Source organism: Heterocephalus glaber, unplaced genomic scaffold (genome assembly GCF_053883595.1).
Source record: "Heterocephalus glaber isolate CG9 unplaced genomic scaffold, H.glaber_assembly_v1.0 deba00000621, whole genome shotgun sequence".
NCBI classification, from domain to species: domain Eukaryota; kingdom Metazoa; phylum Chordata; class Mammalia; order Rodentia; family Bathyergidae; genus Heterocephalus; species Heterocephalus glaber.
The window spans coordinates 28,055,795-28,076,522 of record NW_028258153.1 but is presented as its reverse complement, the minus strand read 5'-3'; the positions used below and the strand labels follow the sequence as shown (position 1 = coordinate 28,076,522).

General features: G+C 39.2%; 1 protein-coding gene across 7 annotated transcripts in view; it reads right to left on the bottom strand.

Annotated features, from left to right (window-relative positions):
• Positions 1-20,728, bottom strand: part of Ubn2 (ubinuclein 2) — a 122,556-nt gene that overhangs the window by 16,767 nt on the left and 85,061 nt on the right. For 5 of the 7 annotated variants that reach the window (XM_087206309.1, XM_087206307.1, XM_087206308.1 and 2 more), the window contains 3 exons: positions 18,996-19,227; positions 18,412-18,501; positions 3,080-13,367 (listed from right to left, as the gene is read on the bottom strand). The exons of 1 other annotated variant lie outside the window; for it this stretch is intronic. In XM_087206309.1, coding sequence (XP_087062435.1) covers positions 13,318-13,367; positions 18,412-18,501; positions 18,996-19,227 — 372 coding nt within the window. In that variant the 3' untranslated portion in view covers positions 3,080-13,317. Of the gene's footprint in view, positions 1-3,079; positions 13,368-18,411; positions 18,502-18,995; positions 19,228-20,728 lie in introns of those variants that run through there. One more of the 7 variants, XM_087206310.1, reaches the window with a different exon arrangement.

The following is a 20,728-nucleotide window of genomic DNA, read 5'->3' as shown; positions in this document are numbered from 1 at the left end:
CTTTTGGGTTTTGTAAGCAAGTGAACAGCTGATGTGAAATGTTGATGTCTATTTTAAGCACACATTATACATTTGACATTTTATTGATATCTGATTTCTCTGCTAAGTTGGTGTTGTACAACATAGTAGGAAGCTCCTGACAAAAAAGAGGTGACAAGAATAGCCTGCCACATAGGAAAGGAAAGCTATGCATATGTTGTCAGTATAGGTGGAGACGTGCATGGAACATGCCGCTGTCACATGTGAAGGCTGCCTCAGGTGTGACAACTGAAGCAAGGATTATTTTTGTTGTAGAGTTCTATTGGCATTTTTACTGTAGTTCACATAGGTCTTTATTTCTGATGTTATTTTTAGGTTTTGTAAGCAAGTGAACAGTTGATGTGAAAATGTTGGTCTATTTTAAGCACTCATTACACATTTGATATTTTATTGATACCTTATTTTCCTAAGTGCATGTTGTACAATATAGTAGGAAGCTCTTGACAAAACAGGAAGAGGGATGACAAGACTGCTACATAGAAAAGCTAAGCACATGTGCTGTCAGTGTAAGCGAGATGTGTACATGGACCATGCAGCTGTCACGTGTTCAGATTGCCTTGGATGTGACTATTGAAGATTATGGTTTGTTTTTTTTTTTGGTACCAGGGATTGAACTTGGGTCCTTGTGCTTGCACAGCAGGCGGCAAAACCACTGAGCTAAATCCCTGGCCTGAATATTATGTTTTTTTAAGTGCTATTGGTATTTTCATTGCAGTTCATGTAGAAATTTGACATTATCTTTTAGGTTTTGTAAGCAACTACACAGCTGATATGAAAGTATTGATTTCTACTCTGAGCACTCATTACATATTTGATATTTTATTTTAGTGATATTATTTAGGTGAAATAATTGAAGTAGATTTTGTTTTTGGGTTGGAGATTTAGTTCAGTGGTGCCATGGCCTGGCTTGCAAGCGCAAGGTCCTGAGTTCGATCCCTGATACCAAAAAAAAAAAAAAAAAAAAATTCCTATACAAACTACAATGAAAATACTAACAGTATTCTACAAAAGAAAATATTTTTTTTTTTGGTACCGGGGATCGAACTTGGGACCTTGAGCTTGCAAGATAGGTGGCGGAACCACTGAGGTAAATCCCCAGCCCCATATAGGAATTTATTTCTTTGTTCTTTTTTTTTTGGTACTGGGAACCGAACTCGGACCTTTATGCTTGTGAGGCAGGCGGCAGAACCACTGAGCTAAATCCCCGGATTTCTGTTGTTCTTTTTCAGACTGTGTACACCAAATACAGTGATGTTGAAAATTTTGATGCTTTTTTATAAACTCAATAAATATTAAAGTGCAATACTTTATTTTTGTGATATTTTTCCTGTTAAGCACTGTTTAATAAAACTCATAAAATTAAAATAATTCATCAATAAAGATATTTTAAATAAACATGGTTTTGACACACTCATGCTTCTGTGACTTTGTGACAAAAACTGTGCTATCCTTGCACTGAATAACCCTATCTACTGGACAACTGTGTCCTTCAGCTCAGCCCTAGAGAATTGGTTACTTCCTTCTTGGTTCTCTAAACTTCTGGCTTATTCTGAAACCTTTAAATCCTTGGGATGGAGTCATCCATCTATCAATCAATCTATCTATCTATCTATTTTATATCTCAATTTTTAATCTCCTTGCATTGGGGATAGAACCCAGGGCCCTCCTACTTGCTAAGCGAGACTCTAAGTGCCTAAGCACTAGCTACATCCTGGCCCTACACAATCTTTATTTTTTTTCAGTACCAGGATCTTGCACTTGCCAGGCAGGCACTGCACCACTGAGCTATATTCCCAGGGCCCCCACAATCTTTCTTTTAAAAACGTTTTATTTTTTCATATACATAATAAAAAAACTAGTATATATGATAGCAAATCTAATATTTATTTACAAGATATGGTGCTACTACTGGGTTTTTTGGTACTGGGGATCAAACTCAGGACCTCGCGCTTGGGAGGAAGGCGGCAGAACCACTGAGCTAAATCCCCAGCCTTACTTCTGGGTTTTTAAAAAGCCTTGGTAACAGCACCTTCCATGTTAATATACACTTTGAGATGATGAAAATATAGTTAAGTGTACTCAAATGATTTAATTTGAGATTTGTTTCTAAAGTGCTCTGAAGGACTGTGACTCACAAGAACACACTCTGAAAAAAAAACACTGGCAAAACCATCCTTAAATATTAAAGCACTTAGCAGCCCACTCTCCCCCCATGCCACTTAAAAATTCTTTTCATTTTTATGACACTACAGTGAAAATGCACTTCAAAAGAAAAATAAGGAAAAAGCACTCAAACCACCACTCTTCATATTCTGGGGTTTATTGTCCCTTTCTATAGTTTTTTGTTTGTTTTCTCCTCGACACAGCACTATGTAGCCCAGGCTGGCCTCGAACTCATTCACAGCAATCCTCCTGCCTCAGACTCCTCAGTGCTGGGATTATAGGTGTGTGCCACCACACCTGGCTCTTTCTACAGTTTCTATGCACACACATACATGTGTATTTACAAATGGCAAACTGCTCAATTTTTCTAACAAGTTGCTTTTTCTCTCATCCTCTTCCCTCTACCTAGATTTCTACAGTTGAATTCTTCCTCTAGTCTTTCCTCTTAATAACACTCTTGTAGAAATGCTCTACAAGTAAGTCTTTTAAAGATGATCACGTTTGCAGATCATTCCCCAGCCTTGACCCTGGCAGTGTCATCCAACACACACACTTTACCCAAAGGCAGGACCCCGTGACACACATTCCCAGTCTGCTTCTGGGACTTCACGCCTTCCTGTCAGTCCCTGAGGCCTCCCACCTCATCAAGCTTCCCAGTCAGCCCTAGCTCCGTCACTCTCTGTTTGGAACCGCAATGTCAGGTGGCACTGGACCACACAAGTGATCGCAAACTGAAACTGTACCGAAGACTGTGCCCTTTACTTCTTTACTCCACAGTGCCTAGCACAGTGTGATTAGAGACAACGGACACCAAGCTCTGTTGAGAATGGAATATGCCAAGCCAAGTTTGCTCAATAATACAACAGACACAGTAACAGTATGTACATTCCTCTTTATTTAATACAACAAACATGTAACACATACAAAAAGAAAAAACACTCAGGTAAAAGGCCCTGTCACAAAGGATAGACAGGAAACATCTACACTGAATTAAATAAGGCTCTTGCTTCAAAACAGGAGTTTGCTAGCTACACCTGGAATATGAGCAAGGCTGTTGCAGTAAAAAAGAATAAAATAAAAATCCCTGCACTGAAGGAGTATATCCATGGGGTTAATTTGCTAAATTCACAGGCCCATATTTAGGAATGTTTCTGCTCTCGCACATACCCAAAATTCACCAGGGTTTTAGGAAATAAGTGAATTTTCTTGGTTACTTTTTTTTTTTAACTGCCCTTATTTTTCTCTAGAAAAGAGTAACAAGAGTCCTCTAAAAACTAGAGACCATTAAGGGCGTGTGGAACTGAGAAGGCCGAAGCCAGGCAGCAGTGGGAAGATGTGATCTCCCAAGTCATCAGCCACTGGAAAGACAGCACAGAGATACACTGGCTCAGTGCAGGGTCAGTAGCAGCAGTTTGTCCATATTCCTGCTCCAAGCAGAGCCCAAAGTTAAACAAGCACCAGTTCATCTCAAAAGAGCCTTATACAAACACACGCACATACATACCCACACCCACACACATGTAATCACCACCCCCTTTTATTTAAATTTATTTTTTTTTTACTAAAATAATACAAAAAAAGGGAGACAGGTATATTTACAAAAATCCATGGCTGGTACAGTACATAATTTTTAAGACACACTAAATGCTACAATCTTTCAGGTCCTGAGATTATTACAAATATCAACTCAAAGCTTGTATTCAGGTCCAGTTTTTAAAGGAGGAAAAAAAATCCCAAAATATTAAGTCACACATTTGAAATACAGCACATCCCCTTCAAGTTAGCAAAGTGGTATATGCAGATGCAACGAGGAATTCATGCCTTTCTCCTAAAGAACTATCCACTCGCTCCTCAGGCTCCTTCCTTTGGGACTGCTTCTGCAACACGGTGCCTGTGTGTGAATGTGGAACAGACGAGGAGGAGCTGTCTAACTGGAGAGGAGCTCCTCAGCAGATGGAACATTTATGGTGTAATCAAGGGCTGCCTTTCCTCTGTTACCAAACAAAAATCTTTCCCTTATCAAAATTCACACTGTGAGATGGAAATATGTGCTTACCAAGGCTAGAAATCAGACTCATGATTACCAATTAGCTATGGCGAATAGATCTGTGGTTCCATAATAATCTTTACAACCACAAATAAATCTTCTTGCTCATAATTAAAGAGAAAACACTCATTGCTTAGCTACCTTGGCAGACATTAATGTATTATCTGGGACATGATTTTGTCATCACCCAGAGACTTATTTTCCCCCTTCTTTTAAGTTTGACAGAGTTTAGCAAGTGAAACACCCAAGAAAGCCTCAGATGTAAGGACTGTCTTCAAAGAACAACATGATATTTTTGATACTTTTAAAAATAAATTTTTTTGTTTTGTTTGGTACCGGGGATTGAACTTGGGACCTTGTGTTTGCAAGGCAGGCAGCGGAACCATTGAGCTAAATCCCCGGCCCTATAAATTTTCAATGACAGTCAACAAAGGGACAGTGAACAGCTTGGATCTTCTCTCTGGAGACCAGCTGCGAGTCAGGAAACTCTTTGTAGGCCAGGCACCTAGCTCTACTGGTGGAAGGTGCCCTGACTGTCTACAGGTGCCAGGAGGTGTATGAAATTCATTATACAGGCTCAGCCAAGACTTTAGCAAAAAGGTGATCAAAGTTGGCCAACTTTCCAAATGTGTAACACAGTAATACCTCTGTCAAGGGAGAATGTCTTCTTTTCCTTTATAATTCTACTAGCCAAAATTGGGAGACTCCTTGGTAATTTGGAACCATGGGAAAGAAACCCCAATTTTCTGACAGAGGCTACACTACCCCTGAAAACAGCAGAGATAAGCAAAAAAGGCTGTGCTGTAAAGATAGAAAATAAAGATAGCTAAGATGTGCTAGGTTAAGGGCAGGCTGCCACATAGAAAAACGTCAACTGGCTGGTCTTGGTTGCTGCTGATTCCTAAAATGTGCTTTGAGGATAGCTGGAGTTGTTAACTTCAAAACCAAGTATTTCCAAGTTACCTTGGGTAATAGTTATCTGTGTTCCAATTAGGTTCTTCATTAGTATTCTATTATTAAATATCTAAAAACCAGACTTAAGATAAAACAGCATTATATTAATAATAGTGAAATGGAAACAGATAATGTATAGTGTTTTCTAAGGACATAAAATTGGTACTAAGGATTCAAAATAGATCTGTGCTAGGGGAAACATGAAACAAGCAAGGCAGACTATTATGAGGAAGAGCCCCTAATAAAGGTCTGCATCTCTTGTGAACAACCTTGAAATATCAGGAGGAGGCCACAAAGTGCACTACTATCACATTATGTAGTAATGAAAAATCATGTTTTTTGGTGGATGGGACCCAGGGCCTTAAGCATGCTAGGCAAGTGCTCTACCTCAAGCTACACTGCTCGCCAAGAAATCTATTTATTTTTTTCTCATACAAAGGAGAAGAGAAGAAAATTCCAGTCACTAGTGAACACCGCGGATGACTGCAAATCTTGGACACAGAGACTCTTCAAAAAGTGTCCTTGACCTGTTAGGGTAACAGTTTGGAGGCATGTTCAAACTTTAAATACTAACTATGAAATGGTAATGTGTAGCAAAGGCTGAGAAGTAGAAATATTCTAACAGGAAGAATTAAATAAAGACCACAAAAAACTACTTTCCAGCAAATGGTACTCTGGGACAATATGAGAAAAATGTAATTTAATATCAAATTATTCAAAGGCATTCTCATGAAACTCCTTAGACAGCCCCACCTATGACAGGGGCAGGGATGTAAGCAGTCTCCTGCATTGGAGGCTCAGCCTTGGAGTCCAATGCAGACAAGGACAGATGCACAAAGAGGGAGTGAGAGACAGCGTAACAATACACAGCTCATCTCGTTGTGGGGCAACTGGCTGGTGACACAGTGAACTGAAGAGTTAGCTCACATCAATAGGAAGAAGAATAAAGATAAGGAAATGAAGGATGGATTCAACATTAATATTCAAAGCTGTTTCTAGAGTCTGACCACATGTTCAGCTCTATAAACCAGAACACTGTCATAAAATCTAAAACTTCTCAAATTGAACACTAGGACGGTTTCATTGTGACATCACATGACATTACTACAGTTCTGCACTTGTCAAAGGATCAATGTAGTTAAGTTTTTGAATATAAAGTTCACATTTTAGGACAGATGAACACATAAAATATGTCTATTTTATTCTTCTGTTAACTTTCTCTAGAGGAACAAACACACATTCAACAAAATCCTTATGTCTTATTTCTTTGGGTAGAAGTCCTAACATTTGTTATTTGAGAAGTGGAAGAGGAGGGAAATGTGGAAAACAGTATATTTATCTGCATAGCTGGTATTTAGAGGCTATTAACTAAGGCTTTATTTGGAAAAAAGCAACAAAAACCCAGACAATAATTTTTAAAAATCTCATCACTACAGAGTAACTGGGCCTTACTCAACTCTGGGATGGACCCAGCTGCTTGTCTGCGTAGGCCAGGTGGTTTCTATCTCCTAGCTTGCTTGAGCTGGGTAATTGTTCCTCACCCCCTTGCTTTTTCTTCCCTGACCCTGAATGTGTTACAATTTACATTCACACACACACACACCCCCACCCCGTAATTAGCTCTAGCTAAAGTTACAGCACCTATTTCTTCTTTTAAATGAGAAAAGGGAGACAAAAAAAGAAAAGAAAAAACAAAACGAAGAGAAAAAAATGAGAAAAGGGCAATTTCATGTATTACTCAGTACTCAGGGATGGAAGATGGGTGAAATGATCTTCATTCCTCACCATACCTCCTTCCACCCTGACCACTGGCTAGGTAGTGAATCCCGCCTCCTCCCTCCCATCTCCTACAGCCTGAGCAGACGAGGGGCAACTCTCAGGGGCTGGAGAAGCGGGAAGTACAAGGCAGAGTGGCTGACTGTGTGTAGGTGGTCGGGTCTTCAGGACAGAGCCAGGGAACCCTAGAGCTAGAGGACAGCGTGCCGTCTGCCTCTCATTTACAGGGCGAGGGGACTCCCACTCATTCTTACAATGTTAAAAGTTTAGCTGCCCATAACCAACAAATAATAAATATCAAGGGAATTAGACTAAGAAGATGGAAAAGTGAGGCAGATAAAACTTGCAGGATCATTTATCAATTCCAACAAGCAATCATCCAACCTTTATCTAACTTCAGCTCCACAATCTTGGCAAATATCACACAAACAATACCATAAAAAGCTAAAAAAAATCCACTTATAATTAAGAAACTTAGGGTCTCTTCATTCTCATCCCATTTTGTTAATCTGAAACTAACCATTTTATCACACCACAAACATGGTATGTTTAAATCATATGTATCTAAATTAGAACTCCAGTGATTTTTTTAAAAAAACATAAAGAGCAACATAGGTTGCTCTTTATACCCACAAGGAAAACATTTTTCAGCCTCTGAAGGAAGTTGATGATAGTAATTTTAATAACATAGGACATTTTAGAAAAACTCAATATTTTTGAAATAGTAAAGTCTCTGATATCCCTGGGAGGTAGGTGAACATTATTATACCCAACTGTCTCATGGGTAATCTGAGGCACGAAGGTTAAATGATATTCCCCCTAGATATAGTAATTTAGGAATTATTCCAGCTGTCTGACAAGTTTTGCTACCAGGGGCCTCTGTTTTCTACTTCTAGCCAAAAGTCTCCTGTTCCAAATCAAAATTTTATTTAAAAGGTGGTAATTTGAGCCGGGGATTTAGCTCAGTGGTTTTGCTGCCTGCTGCACAAGCGCAAGGCCCCGAGTTCAATCCCTGGTACCAAAAAAAAAGGGGGGGGGAGTTTATTTTAAATACATTTGTACTACTTTTGAGGATTGCTTTAACTTACTCTCCCTTAACATGTCACATCTATTTGTTTTCAACAAGAAAGAGATGAATTTTAGATACTGAAAATTACATTATTTTGCTCAAGGGAGAAATCTAAAGAATTGTAACATCAGATATAATTATTTGGCAAATAAAAATAAGACTGAAGATCTCTCAAGGATGTTATAGATTATATTAATGTTTCCCTCAGTATCTGAAGTCTTTTTACTTCAGTTTATTCATGTTTTAACAGATGTGCAGTTATATAATTCTTCAAATCATTTTCCAGAAGAAAATACCATACTTTTTACTTTTTGTTTGTTTGTTTGTTTAGGACAAGGTTTTACTATGTAGCTCAGGCAAGCCTTGAACTCACGGCGATCTTCCTGTCTCAGCCTCCCAAGTGCTGGGACTATAGGCATGTACCACCATATGTGGATGACATATATATATGTTTTTTTGGTACTGAGGTTGGCACTTGGGTCCTCGCACTTGCGCAGCGGGCGGTGAAACCACTGAGCTAAATCCCCGGCCCCTGCGGATGATATTTTTAAAATGCTGACATGGTTGCTAACTTCCTCCAAGATGCATTCTGCTACCATGCCATGGTTGTAACTCTAGCCCTCCATGTGTTTAGTCTTCCCTGCCAAAATGCATGCACCTTGCTCTGTCAACTAAACCTGAAAGCTACTCTTGTTATTCCAATGCTTTGTTTTAGACTACTTATGCCAAGTTTGAAGGGTACAGAGCAGTGGGTTATATCCAGGAATAATCAATGAACCCACTAAATTTATTTTACTTGTAATAACTGACACACACACATCGGTTAACTTCTACAAATAGATATTATTCCCAGGGGGAAGAGAGCATCTTGTGATAAGACAATGTCCCAATCTTCCCATTTTAATCAACTAAAAGCAATGGAATAAACAAGGCAGAAGTTTCCCAAACATCAAAAGGGCAGCGCTCAGAAAGGATGCAATGGTATAGCAGCTACTAGTCTTATATATATGTACATATGTGCCTTACACATATACCCACATACACACAAAGGAAAGGAAGAGTATTATAGCACGATGTTACGCTGGCAAGTCTGAGATTTTTCCTCTTGAAACCCCTGACTTACCAAATGTACTTAGTGTATCTGAGAACAGTTTCAAAAGAGGGGAAAAAGAAAGAAATAAAAGGCACTTAACAAAGACAAAGGCCTGAATTGAGCATGTTTTAGAGTAATATAAGTGTTTACCAGAGCTAAGAAATTATTTACAAAGAATTAAACTTTTCCCTTAAAACTTTATAAAATAAAATTGCATAACATGTTTGTGATCAGTCATTTATCTACTACTGCTTAATTTTTACAAAATCAAAAGCCCCCCTCAAATAAAAAAAAATTATACATGCAGAATAGAAAGTCAAAGTGCCCCTTTGAGAACACTGGTCAGCAGAAATTACAGTGCTGACATACAGGGAAAGTTCTCAAGTTTGGCCTCATTATAGAATTCTTTCATTCTTCTATTTCCAACTTGAAAAACAAAACAAAAACCAAAGAACAAAGCAAACAAATTCAAAACATAAATGATAACAATACAGGGACCAGTGTGCTTTTATGGTACACTCCTAAAATAAAAGTACTCTAATTCTATCCATGGGTCAAATTATATGACAAAAATTCCTAGAAATAACTGTAAATTAAAGTCAACCAATATGAGCAAAGTTCATTTTTCAAATGTAGCAGCAAATATGATAGATAACTGGAGTTCTAGAGATGATCCCAAAGAGTTCTCATAATCAATGGCAGTTTAAATAATAGTAGAACTTTCATTTCAGAAAATATCTTGAATCCAAGTCAAGGTGGAAAAGGATATGGGAGAGGGCAACCAGAGGAGAAAGACTAGAGCTGCCTGCCCTTTCCATTCCTGGGTGGTAAACAATTTAGATCTGCTTTGGGAAAAAGGAATATCCTGGGTTAAGAATCAGTTCCAGTAAGTTGTTTTCAAACAGGTGTCAAACCCACAGTATTCAAATATATACTTTCCCCTTACCTTGGTGATCCCATAAACCCTATTCAGTGTCTATGACACAAAATAAAGGAATTTGGGCTAACATCATCCATCAAAGGGGTGGTGGGCATTAAAGAATATACTGACACAATCCTCTTGATTTCCTCAAAGTACTGTATCAGGGTTTTGTGACTACAGATTAATCTCATTTCTTTTCCCAAAACCTTTTCTTCAGGCTGTTTTAAAAATCAGGATTTCCTACCCTCTGATCTCAGAAGCATATGAGAAAGAATTACAATTCATTTACAATGGAAATTATTGCTTGCATTTAATTTGGAGGCTCTGAATGAGCTTGACACTTTGCTCCCAAACAGTCTCCAACTGAGGCCCAGCATAGCTATCACTGAGGACAGCTCTGCTGACCATTATTGCTTATGAATACTGAGGATTAACTTGTATGTACAGTAACAGCTTATATATATCAGTGAAGGCAATTTCAAAATAAGACAGTCAGAAACAAATAACTTAATCTTCCTGAATCAAGAATCCCTCTGAATGGGATGTAATTAAATGTGCTGATTACTTTTGGATTTGGATGTTGCTAATGCTCTTTAGAAATACACATTGCTCTATAGATACCCTTTCCAACTATAATTTCTAAAAATAACATAATTTAAGTGCAAAAATACAGTATGAGTCAAGTCTCTGTGTTAAAAAATAACCAATTTGTTTGTTTTAGTAATAAAACTGTAAAGACAGACATTTTTAATGTTATGATCTAGAAAAGAAATAAGCTTGTATTTACATGTAGAAACTCTGATTATACTTTATCTATGGAGAAAGACGAGGATTTTGACCCATTTCCTGTTTGTATAACACAAGAGGTGGATCCTGACTGAGACAGATGTAAACTGATTTGTGAAGGGGCAGGTGAGTGCTGAGGCGGGGATCTGACTGCAGTCCTGGAGAAGAGAGACTCTCCATGTTATATTATCAGAAGCCAAAGGCTTTCAAGAATTGTGACTGGTTAGTAGAAGATGACATGGGGGGTAGAATTAATAAATCTGTTTTTTCTAGTGATGACAAAAGAGAGTCATCAGTGATCTTCATTTAGCATGATTCAGAACTGATGGGTTTAAGAAATTACAATATTATTTTTGACTTATACTAGCAATTAATTTATATGAATATACATGTGTGTATACACATACACACACAAACACAAATACATGTACACCCGTCAGGAGGAAGAGGTGGATATGCACTCTGACCTTGCTCTTGGCAGAAGTAGTAAAACAAAGGCTACCTTCCCAAAGGAAAACTCCCTCCACCAGCCCAGGTAGGGTTTAGCAAAGGCAAACGCAAGAGGTCTGCTACTCTGCAATAAAAGAGTTAAGGATGCTTCCCTAATTAGAAAAGAAAATGAATCTTAATCAAACATACTGAATTCAAGTCAGACCTCTGCAACATCCTAGTATCCATTCCTTTGAAGCAATCATTTTCCCTTACAGTAACAAGTTCTTAAAACTGAAGTTTTCAGTTACTTTTTTTTTTTTGCTGTGAAGCAAGCCAATGTGTCAAAATATAGGTATACAGATCTGAATGGATCTGTGGTTATTTATAGTCCTGTAGGCGATGTGGGACTTTTGCTTATAAAAGAAAAAAAGGGTCTGGTTAATACTCTTATTGGAATAAACTTAATAGTATAGGGTAATATGTAATGAAAATATGAAAGAAATTTTACTACTAGTTTAATGCTGTTTTTGGGGGGAGTTAGTCTGTTTTATATAAATGGAAAAAAGTTACACATTTAAGAGCTTACACAATTGTTGGGTAGTGTGAAAATATTTACAAGTTTAAAACTCAAAAGATACCAGAATGATGCTGAGGCAAAATAAAACGAAATGTATCCAGACAGAAATATAAATGTTCCCCTTAACTCCCTTTGTTAACTGTTATTTGCATAAGGAAGGTCTGGAACTAAGGACCTTACTATCTGCAGGGTTACTGACATTATCAATACTCCCAGTAAATATTGGTAAAGCTTTAAGATCACAAATGCTCCAAACAATTTTACTACATGGATACAGGAAGATAAAGAAAATCCTTGTATATATAATGATCCTAATGTAATTCTTCCCCTTAAAAATGCCACCAAAACCCAGAAATTTAATATATATATATATATATATATATGTTATTTGGATGACCAGTGAAAAAATATATGTAGTATACACTTCTACCTGTTTTTATTAATAACTAACAATCACCTGAAGTATCAGTAGCTAAAAGAACAGAAAGTGAAGTTGTAAAGTGAGGTGAACTGGGGGGAGTTCACAGTTTTTGTTGGGAGGCCTGCCAGGGCAAAGAGCAGGAAAACAGCAGCCCAATAACAAAGATTCCTATTTCTCAAGTGAAAAATGTGAACACAGTCACATTTTAACAACAAGACTAGAAACAAAAAGTAACCAATCAATACCAGATGCATAAATCACCTGAAGAAAAGAGTTAAATACCTGCTTCTAAATGGAAGATGAAAATTGACCCTTTTACAAAAAGGGGACATTATGTTTTGTCTGTTAATAGTAACAGGCTCGATTTCTTGACTTCTAAAAATCTAGATGATTTAGTAACATATATCACTGTGCTTGAATACATTTCCTGATGCATCTTTAGTCCACTGATTTACATGGGAGTTGCTACACACTGGGAAAGATTCAAGTTTCCTCAGGATGTTTGAGGCTAAGTATTTCTTTAGCTACTATCTGTTATCAGGCCTAAGGTTATTCACTTGATTTGTGGCAAATCTGCTATGCTGTCCACTTAGACAGACATGATCATTACTTCTGATGAACTGGCCTAATTCAAGAGCTATTGCTTTTATTATGAGGTTATGTCTACAAGTGTTCAGATCCAACTCCCAGGATGGATGGCGTTTACCCAAATCCTCTCAACTTCCTCCTCCTCCCCCAGGGAAAAATCAAATTTGTACTTCTGTGGGTTTGACAGCTGAGTCTCTTTTGAGTCAGTTAACATGGTATCTGTCTTTCTTTAGGAAAGACCAAAGGTAACTAACTTTGCACAAAAGCATTTCTTCCTCCTGCACCTGGCATTGCTCAAGTAATATTTTCTTTCCTTTTCCTCCTCACCACAGTGCTTGGGACGAGAATGTAAACATCGACAGAAACAGCAGCCCTGTGACCACGTAAGGACTTTCCCTTCAGGTAGATCCCATCAGCCAGCTAAACATTTCGTCTCTGCTCGCTGGGAAGTCATTGAGATTTCCGCGGTAACTTAGTGTCCCCTTTACTTTGGCCTCCATCTGAGAAAAAGAGATGTTAAATTGGTATGGTTTGACATGTTAGAAATATAGATGAGAAAAACAAAGCAAAAAACCCCCAGCTTTTACTTTTTTATGTGGAAGACAGCTCCAAGATCAACTTTAATATTTCACATGCTGTGTAGTATTATAGAGGCTAATTAGACAAGAAGATTCAAAACTCAACAACAATCCTATTATCTTATGTGACTATAGTTCAGTTGATTTTCAGTCCTAATTTTGTTATCATCTACCTCCCAGCTGAGTGTGTCCACTACTGAGAGGGTACCAAGGATCCAGAGACACAACTCCAACCTCCAAGGGACTCACCACACTTTTTGATTCCTTTGGGAGACAAGGTCAGTTTCATTTTCTTCTAAGTGGAATTCAATTTTTTTTTGGCTGTGATATAGCAGTTATCCATAATTCCCAAGTATCAGATAAATGACTGTAGCACACTGGAGGTGAAAAAATCCAGCTGCATCTTCATTTTGGTTCTGACCTAGTATAAGGGATAGGAAGTCTGCTACTAGGAATAATGGTTTCCATTTCTACCCTGTTGTTTTTTGTTTTTTGTTTTTTGCAGTACCAGGGATCAAACTCAGGATCTTGTGCTTGCAAGGCAGGCACAATGGTGGGCTGGGGATTTAGCACAGTGGTGCCTCTACATTCTGCTGTTTCATTTTTTTATGGGGAAAGTGTTGATTACTTCATTTAAATCTCAGTTCAATTACCTAGAAACACTGGGAGAGGAGAGGAAAAGGGAATACTCAGGCAGGCAAGAGTAGGGCCCAATGACCTAGAGAGCTAAGAGAATACAGGGAAAATTTCTGAAGGGTCAGGGTTCAAGGATGATGAAGTCCCCAAAGACGGAAGGCTCTACTTCAAGGGAAGAGACCCTGACAGTAGACCCACAGGCAAAAGGAACAAATATTGTAGCACAGTACAGTAAGAAGCTAAAGGCTGGACGAGGTCACATAAATCACATGGCCAGGGCCCAGGATTTAGCTCTGTGGTGCTGCCCCCTGACTCGAAAGTGCAGGGTCCTGAGTTTGATCCCTGGTACCAAAAAAGAAAAAAAGGTTCATAAAGCACATGGCCAGGCCCACTCATGTGATATCTAAATTTCTCTAGAAAACCATAAACAAAACAAAACCAAAACAACCCCCCCCCCAAAAACCCCACAGAAAAACTGAATAAAAGCTGTATCAATGAAATAAGATTATTTCAAAAGTTGCATAAGGGTCGGGGATTTAGCTCAGTGGTCTCACTGTCTGCCTCACAAGTGCAAGTTCCTGAGTTTGATCCCTGGTACCAAAAAAAAACCCAAAAAGTTGCATGAATAGGACACTATTAAAATAACTGGTAAAAAAATTTAAAAGAATAACTTTGGTGACAACATCTACAGCTTTTAAATTTGTAAGATAATATGTATCTACATTTACAGAGTAAAATGATTTGATCTGTGATATAATTAAATTCAAAGCCTCTTTTGTTTTGTTTTATAGACAGAGTCTCTCTATGTGATCCAGGTCAGCCTTGAATTTGCTATGTAGCCCAAGCTGGCCTTAAAATCATGATCCTTCTGCCTTAGCCTTCTGATGGCTGGGATTACAGGTGTAGTTAAGAGTTTTTATACGGGATTTTGCTCAATAAAGCTTTGGATTAGCAAAATAAAAGGCCCAATGTGGTCTACCACTTGATTGTGTAAATAAAGTTTTACTGGCACTCAGTCATACTCATTTGTTTACATATTATCTATGGCTGGTTTTTTTTCTCCAGTACTTTGTGCTTGCCAGGTGCTGTGCCACTGAGCTAAATCCCCAGCCTATCTATGGCTGTTTTTGTACTGTAATCAAAGTTGATTTGAAAAAACTTACTGACCCCCTTTGTAAGCCAGATTGAGAATTAACATTAATTGGACTCTTACTATATACCAAGTCCCTTGCTAGAAGCTCTCAGTCAGTTATTTATTTTTTTTTTTAATTTTTGGTACCAGAGATCGAACTTGGGTCCTTGTGCTTGCGCAGCAGGCAGTGAAACCACTGAGCTAAATCCCCTGCCCTCAGTCAGTTATTTTTATTAGACTCCCGTAAGAAGTCTATTAGAAACATCTTGTCTCTAGTTTACAGGCAAGAGAAATGATGAAAGAAGCTTGTTCAAATTGGCAATTCTGGAATTCAAAAACCCAAGCCTGATTCTCAAGTTCAACGTCTCATACTATAAAGTGGTTTTTTTCCCTTAAATTCTTTTATTGGTACATTTTAGGTATACATTTACATTTATCACTGGGAACTTGTACCTTTACATGATGTATCCTGATTCTTTTTTTTTTTTGGTACTGGGGATTGATCTCGGGTCCTTGTGCTTGTGCAGCAGGCGGTGAAACCACTGAGCTAAATCCCTGGCCCTGTATCTTGTTCCTTATTATAAAGTGGGGTTTTTTTGGTACCAGGAATCGAACTCGGGTCCTTGTGCTTGTGAGGCAGGCAGTGGAACCACTGAACTAAATCCCTGGCCCTGTGAAGTGTTTTTTAAACAAAAAGTTTTAAAACTTTTTTTTTTTTGGTACCAGAGATTGAACTCAGGACCTCGTGCTTTCGAGGCAGGTGGTGGAACCACTGAGCTAAATTCCCAGCAAGTTTTAAACTTTTAAACTTTAATTATTTGGAAAAGACTGGAAGTCATATTTCTTTTCTCATTATGACATAGCAGTGCTGTCAAGATAATCTACCCAAGAGCTGGAGCGGGTGTGGAGGTACCTAGCTATAATCCTAGCACTTGGGAGGCTGAGGCAGGATAGTGAGCTCAAGGCCAGCTTGAACTATACAGTGAGACCCTGTCTCAAAACCAAACAAACAAGGATCCTGCTCAGTTAGTTCCTTGCAGCGAGTCCCTTCATATCTCTGCCCATGAGCACATGGTCATCAGGTGGACTCACACCACCAGCAGTTGTCCTCACTCAGGGAGGACACTTCAGTTACAGAACAATTTCTCTTATTATTTTGTTTGAGACAGGGTCTTGCTAGGAGTTCAGGCTGGCCTTGAACTCACTACGTAGCCCCAGCTGGCCTTGAACTCCAGGCAATCCTCCTGCCTCAGCCTCTTAAATGCGGGGATTACAGGTGGGCGCGTCACCATGCCCAGCCCTCTTATTAATTATAAGCCTAATCAAGTTCAGGAAGATCAGTTACTGATGTTTGTGCCTACTTTATATGGCCTATTTTGCTCAATTGTGGTTTAAACTCATTCTCTCAAGGATGAATCTGAGGGAGCTTACCACAGCAGTTTTATCCTTCTTAAACTTTTATTTATTGCTATTTTTAATTTTTAACTGACAAAAACATAAAAGTTGTGATATTGATGGGATACCATGTAATATATGATACATGTATACACTGCATAATGTTCAAGTAAGGTTAAACATATTTATCCTCTCAAATATTCACCAATTCTTTGTGGTGAAAACGTTCAAAATCCGTTCTCCTGGCTTCTTGAGATGTACGGTATGTACCTGTTAATGTACTCGTGCTGTGTAACAGTATCCTAGAGCGTCTTGTTTCTATTGGCTTTTGGAAAATGAATGACAATTGGTGGCCTCAAGATTGCTACAGGCCCCCATCTCTGCACCATGGTCATTGGTAAACCAGATCAAAAGTTATTTTTAATGCAGTGGCCAAAAAGAATAGCAAGGCACTAGTAAACTTCCAAAGTTGAGAGGGCATCTGAGAAGTTATTTCTCCTCAGAAGACTTGGAAAATGTTTTCCAGAAGAGCACATGAGCAGTCTATTGAGACCAACTACTGTCTAAGCAGGAACCTGGAGGCTGCCATGCATGGCGCCCACTCTCCAAACATCGGTTTCAGAGTGGGCAAGCTGGGCTGCAACCACGCAATGCATAATTTGGGTCATGCTAATTTAATCACTGCTAAGGGGCAGCTAAGTTTAATGGTGAAGACTACAGACTGGTTGGGAGTGTAGCTCAATGAACTGCACGTGCTTAGAGTGTCCAAGGCCCTTGGTTCAGTCCCCAGTACTTAAAAAAAAAAAATGAATACATGCTTCTTGAGTTTGTATCTGAGAGCAAACACTAGCGTATTATCTTGGACAAGTTGCTTATTTCACTGATTCAATTTTCTGATCTGTGTAACGGGCATCCATTGTTATACCTCATTCCCGGGCTTACTGTAAAGATTAAATCATCTCCTCCATGTAAGCTGTCACAAGACCAAACTGCATTTAGTATACTTTCAATAAATGTAAACAGTTATAATTCCTGCATATAACTTTTTTTTTTTCTTCAGTTCTAGAGATTGAACCCAGGGACTTTGCATTGAGCTCCATCTCCAGCCCTTTAATTTTTTTTTTGGTACCAGGGATTGAACTCGGGACCTTGCACTTTCGAGGCAGGTACTGGAACCACTGAGCTAAATCCCTGGCCCAACTTAAATTTTCTGTGTTCTCAAGCCTAAATTTTGTTTGTTTGTTTGTTTGTACCAGGGATCGAACTCCGGTCCTTGCGCTTGCGCAGCAGGCGGCAAAACCACTGAGCTAAATCCCTAGCCCCTCCCTCCTCTTTTTTGAGACAGGGTTTAAGTTGCCCAGTCTACACTTGAAGTTGTGACACTCTTGCATCAGCCTCCCAGAGTTGCTGGAATTACAAGTGTACACCATCACATGTAGCTGTATATAACTTATATGACTCCTCTTCTTAGCCATCACTTCTATACAGTGCACACCTTCAAAAAGACCCTTTCAGGGCCGGGGATGTAGCTTAGTAGCAGCATGCCTTGCAAGTGCAAGGTCCTGAGTTTGATTCCTGGTACGGGGACGGGTAATGAAAAAAGAAAAAAGGATCCTTTCATATGTAACAAAAAGACCTCACTGACCAATTTTCTTTCTCTTACAAGCACTTCGCTGCCAATGAGAATTCAATCACATAAACATTTGTTTTTTCCAATTGTTGTCATTCTACTTTTCAGAAAAGTATAATTTATATTCATAAAGATAAACAATGAAGAGATAAAGGAAGAGGTAGCTTTCTTACCATTAAATGTTTGCTGTAAGTGTGTAGGCAGAGGTGAGTGGGAAAGTGTTGCTGTGTGCTGAGCTCCTGGCTGTAAACCCTTTAGTAAATCTGAAGGGAAAACAGATTTGTCAATGATCTTTAAGATGTGAGCCCTCATGGATCAGCTCTAAAATACTTGGTCCAATGCCACAAGCTTCACTTCAAAGGCCTTCTAAAACTATAACACACATTTTTTTTTTTTTTTTAGAACACACATATTAACAAATGTTCCACATATCAATGCGGTTATGTATAAGTAGATAACCCAACCAATTTGACTTCTCTTATAAATTTCATTTAAGATACAAGTTGGTATAGATGGTTCATTTGTTCATTTTAAAGTATAAATACGGTCCCAGAGCCCCTAATTTGTTTGGTTTTTTTTTTGGTACCGGGGATCGAACTTGGGAACTTGCACTTTCGAGGCAAGTGCCGGAACCACTGAGCTAAATCCCTGGCCCCCAGAGCCCCTAATTTGATTGTAGATGAGATAACTGTATTTCTTCAATTCCCACGTCCCTGCTCTGCCACTAGACAGCGTGCAAGTGAAGAGCCAGACTTACTCTGAGTGAGGCTGTGATGGAAGGCGGCTGAGGTAGATCCCGAGGTGGTTGTCACTCCAGCTGTGTCCGTTCCGAAGCCAAGTAGCTCCAAGGGAAACTGGAAGGGCATGGTCACTGGAACAAGGCCACCCAGCATCCCAAAAGGAGTCACATTTTGATTTGTTACAGACAAGGGTGATGTCATGAGAGTCAGAGGTGAGGCATTAGCCAATAATGATGCTCCTGCTGTGGACTGTGCAGAAACCAGGGGTCAAAATAGGAAAGAAAGTCTTTCACCTAAACTGATTTATTTAATTTAATATCCTCGTGGATGCAAGATTGTGTCCTTTTTTTTGTGGTAAGACTGTGTCTTGTACCTGTTCTAACAAATCTTGTGAAACTAAAATTAGGGAATCTTTCTAAGCTCAGCTCTTCTTCACCATCACAGATCCCTTAACTGTGTAACATGCAGTCGGCTGTTCTCTTAGCCTAATTCCTAACCTTGCAGTTCTACCTCTCCCCTTCTGCTCTAGTCACAGACCCAGCTGCTAGGAGATAACTCCATGCCATGTCACCTGGGAGAATGCTGAAAATGCTGTCATCTTCCTTTTCCTTCTTGGTCCCATCCCTGAAGGTGCCGTTTGGCTGAATGCTCCTTCAAGCCACTCCCCAGCTTCTGCCTGCACCCTAACACCAGCAGATGCTCTTCCTTACCCTTGTCCCCACTTTCTGATGCTGAGCAGAACACTTCTTATGCTGCTAGCTTGCACTGCACTTCCGCGGTTTCTCTACCTTGTCACACAGGGACCTCTTACTCTTTTTTGAGGGGGTGGTGGCACCAGGGATCAAACTCAGGGCCTGGTGCTTGCGAGGCCTCTTACTCTTTTTACAAATACATTCCTATTCTTGACATTTCCCCAACTACTAGCCACAGTCTCATTTATTTTTATTCCTATTATCAAACTCATTGACAGCTTCCATTTTCCACATTATCAAGTCTCTACTTAATCCTTGAGAGCTGGTTTCTATTCCACTACCTTTCTGAAATGACACTCCCTACAGTAAAAGGTAAATGAGTGTTTTCATACTCTTCCACCTGGGCCTGGAAACACTAGTTTGGAACAAAAAGCACTTCTTAGATCAGAAATACACTAACACTGATGAGCTTTCACTGAGAAATTACTTAAATATACTCCTTAAGCTAATTTAATTCTTTCAACAGTTTCGTATACAACAATTGAGTGATTTTTGCCTGTTTTAACTTTTTTTCTTTTGTTTTGTGTTTTGACATGGAGTCTCATTACTCATCTAGGCTGGCCTTGCCTTTCTGAGCCTCTTCCTCAGTCTCCAGAAGTATCCCCAAGTAGCCAGGATTAGAAGTGTGAGTCAACACACTCAACAACCATCTTTCTCTTTTTTTCCTTTTTCTTTCCTTCTTTTTTTTTGGTACCAAGGATCGAACTCAGGACCTTGCACTTGCAAGGCAGGTGCCAGAACCACTGAGCTAAATCCCTGACCCTCTTTCTGTTTTGTTTTTTTTAAAGGGTCTCATCATGTAGTTCAGGCTCGCCTTGAACTCACTAAATAGCCTAGGCTGGCCTCAGACTCACAGTGCTCCTCCTGCCTCATCCTCCCAAGTACTGGGATTCCAGGTGTGTGGCACCACGTCCCACCTAACAATGTTTTTCTTAAGATTTGATACCATCTGGGCCGGGAATTTAGCTCAGTGGTGCCACCGCCACCTGCCTCGAAAG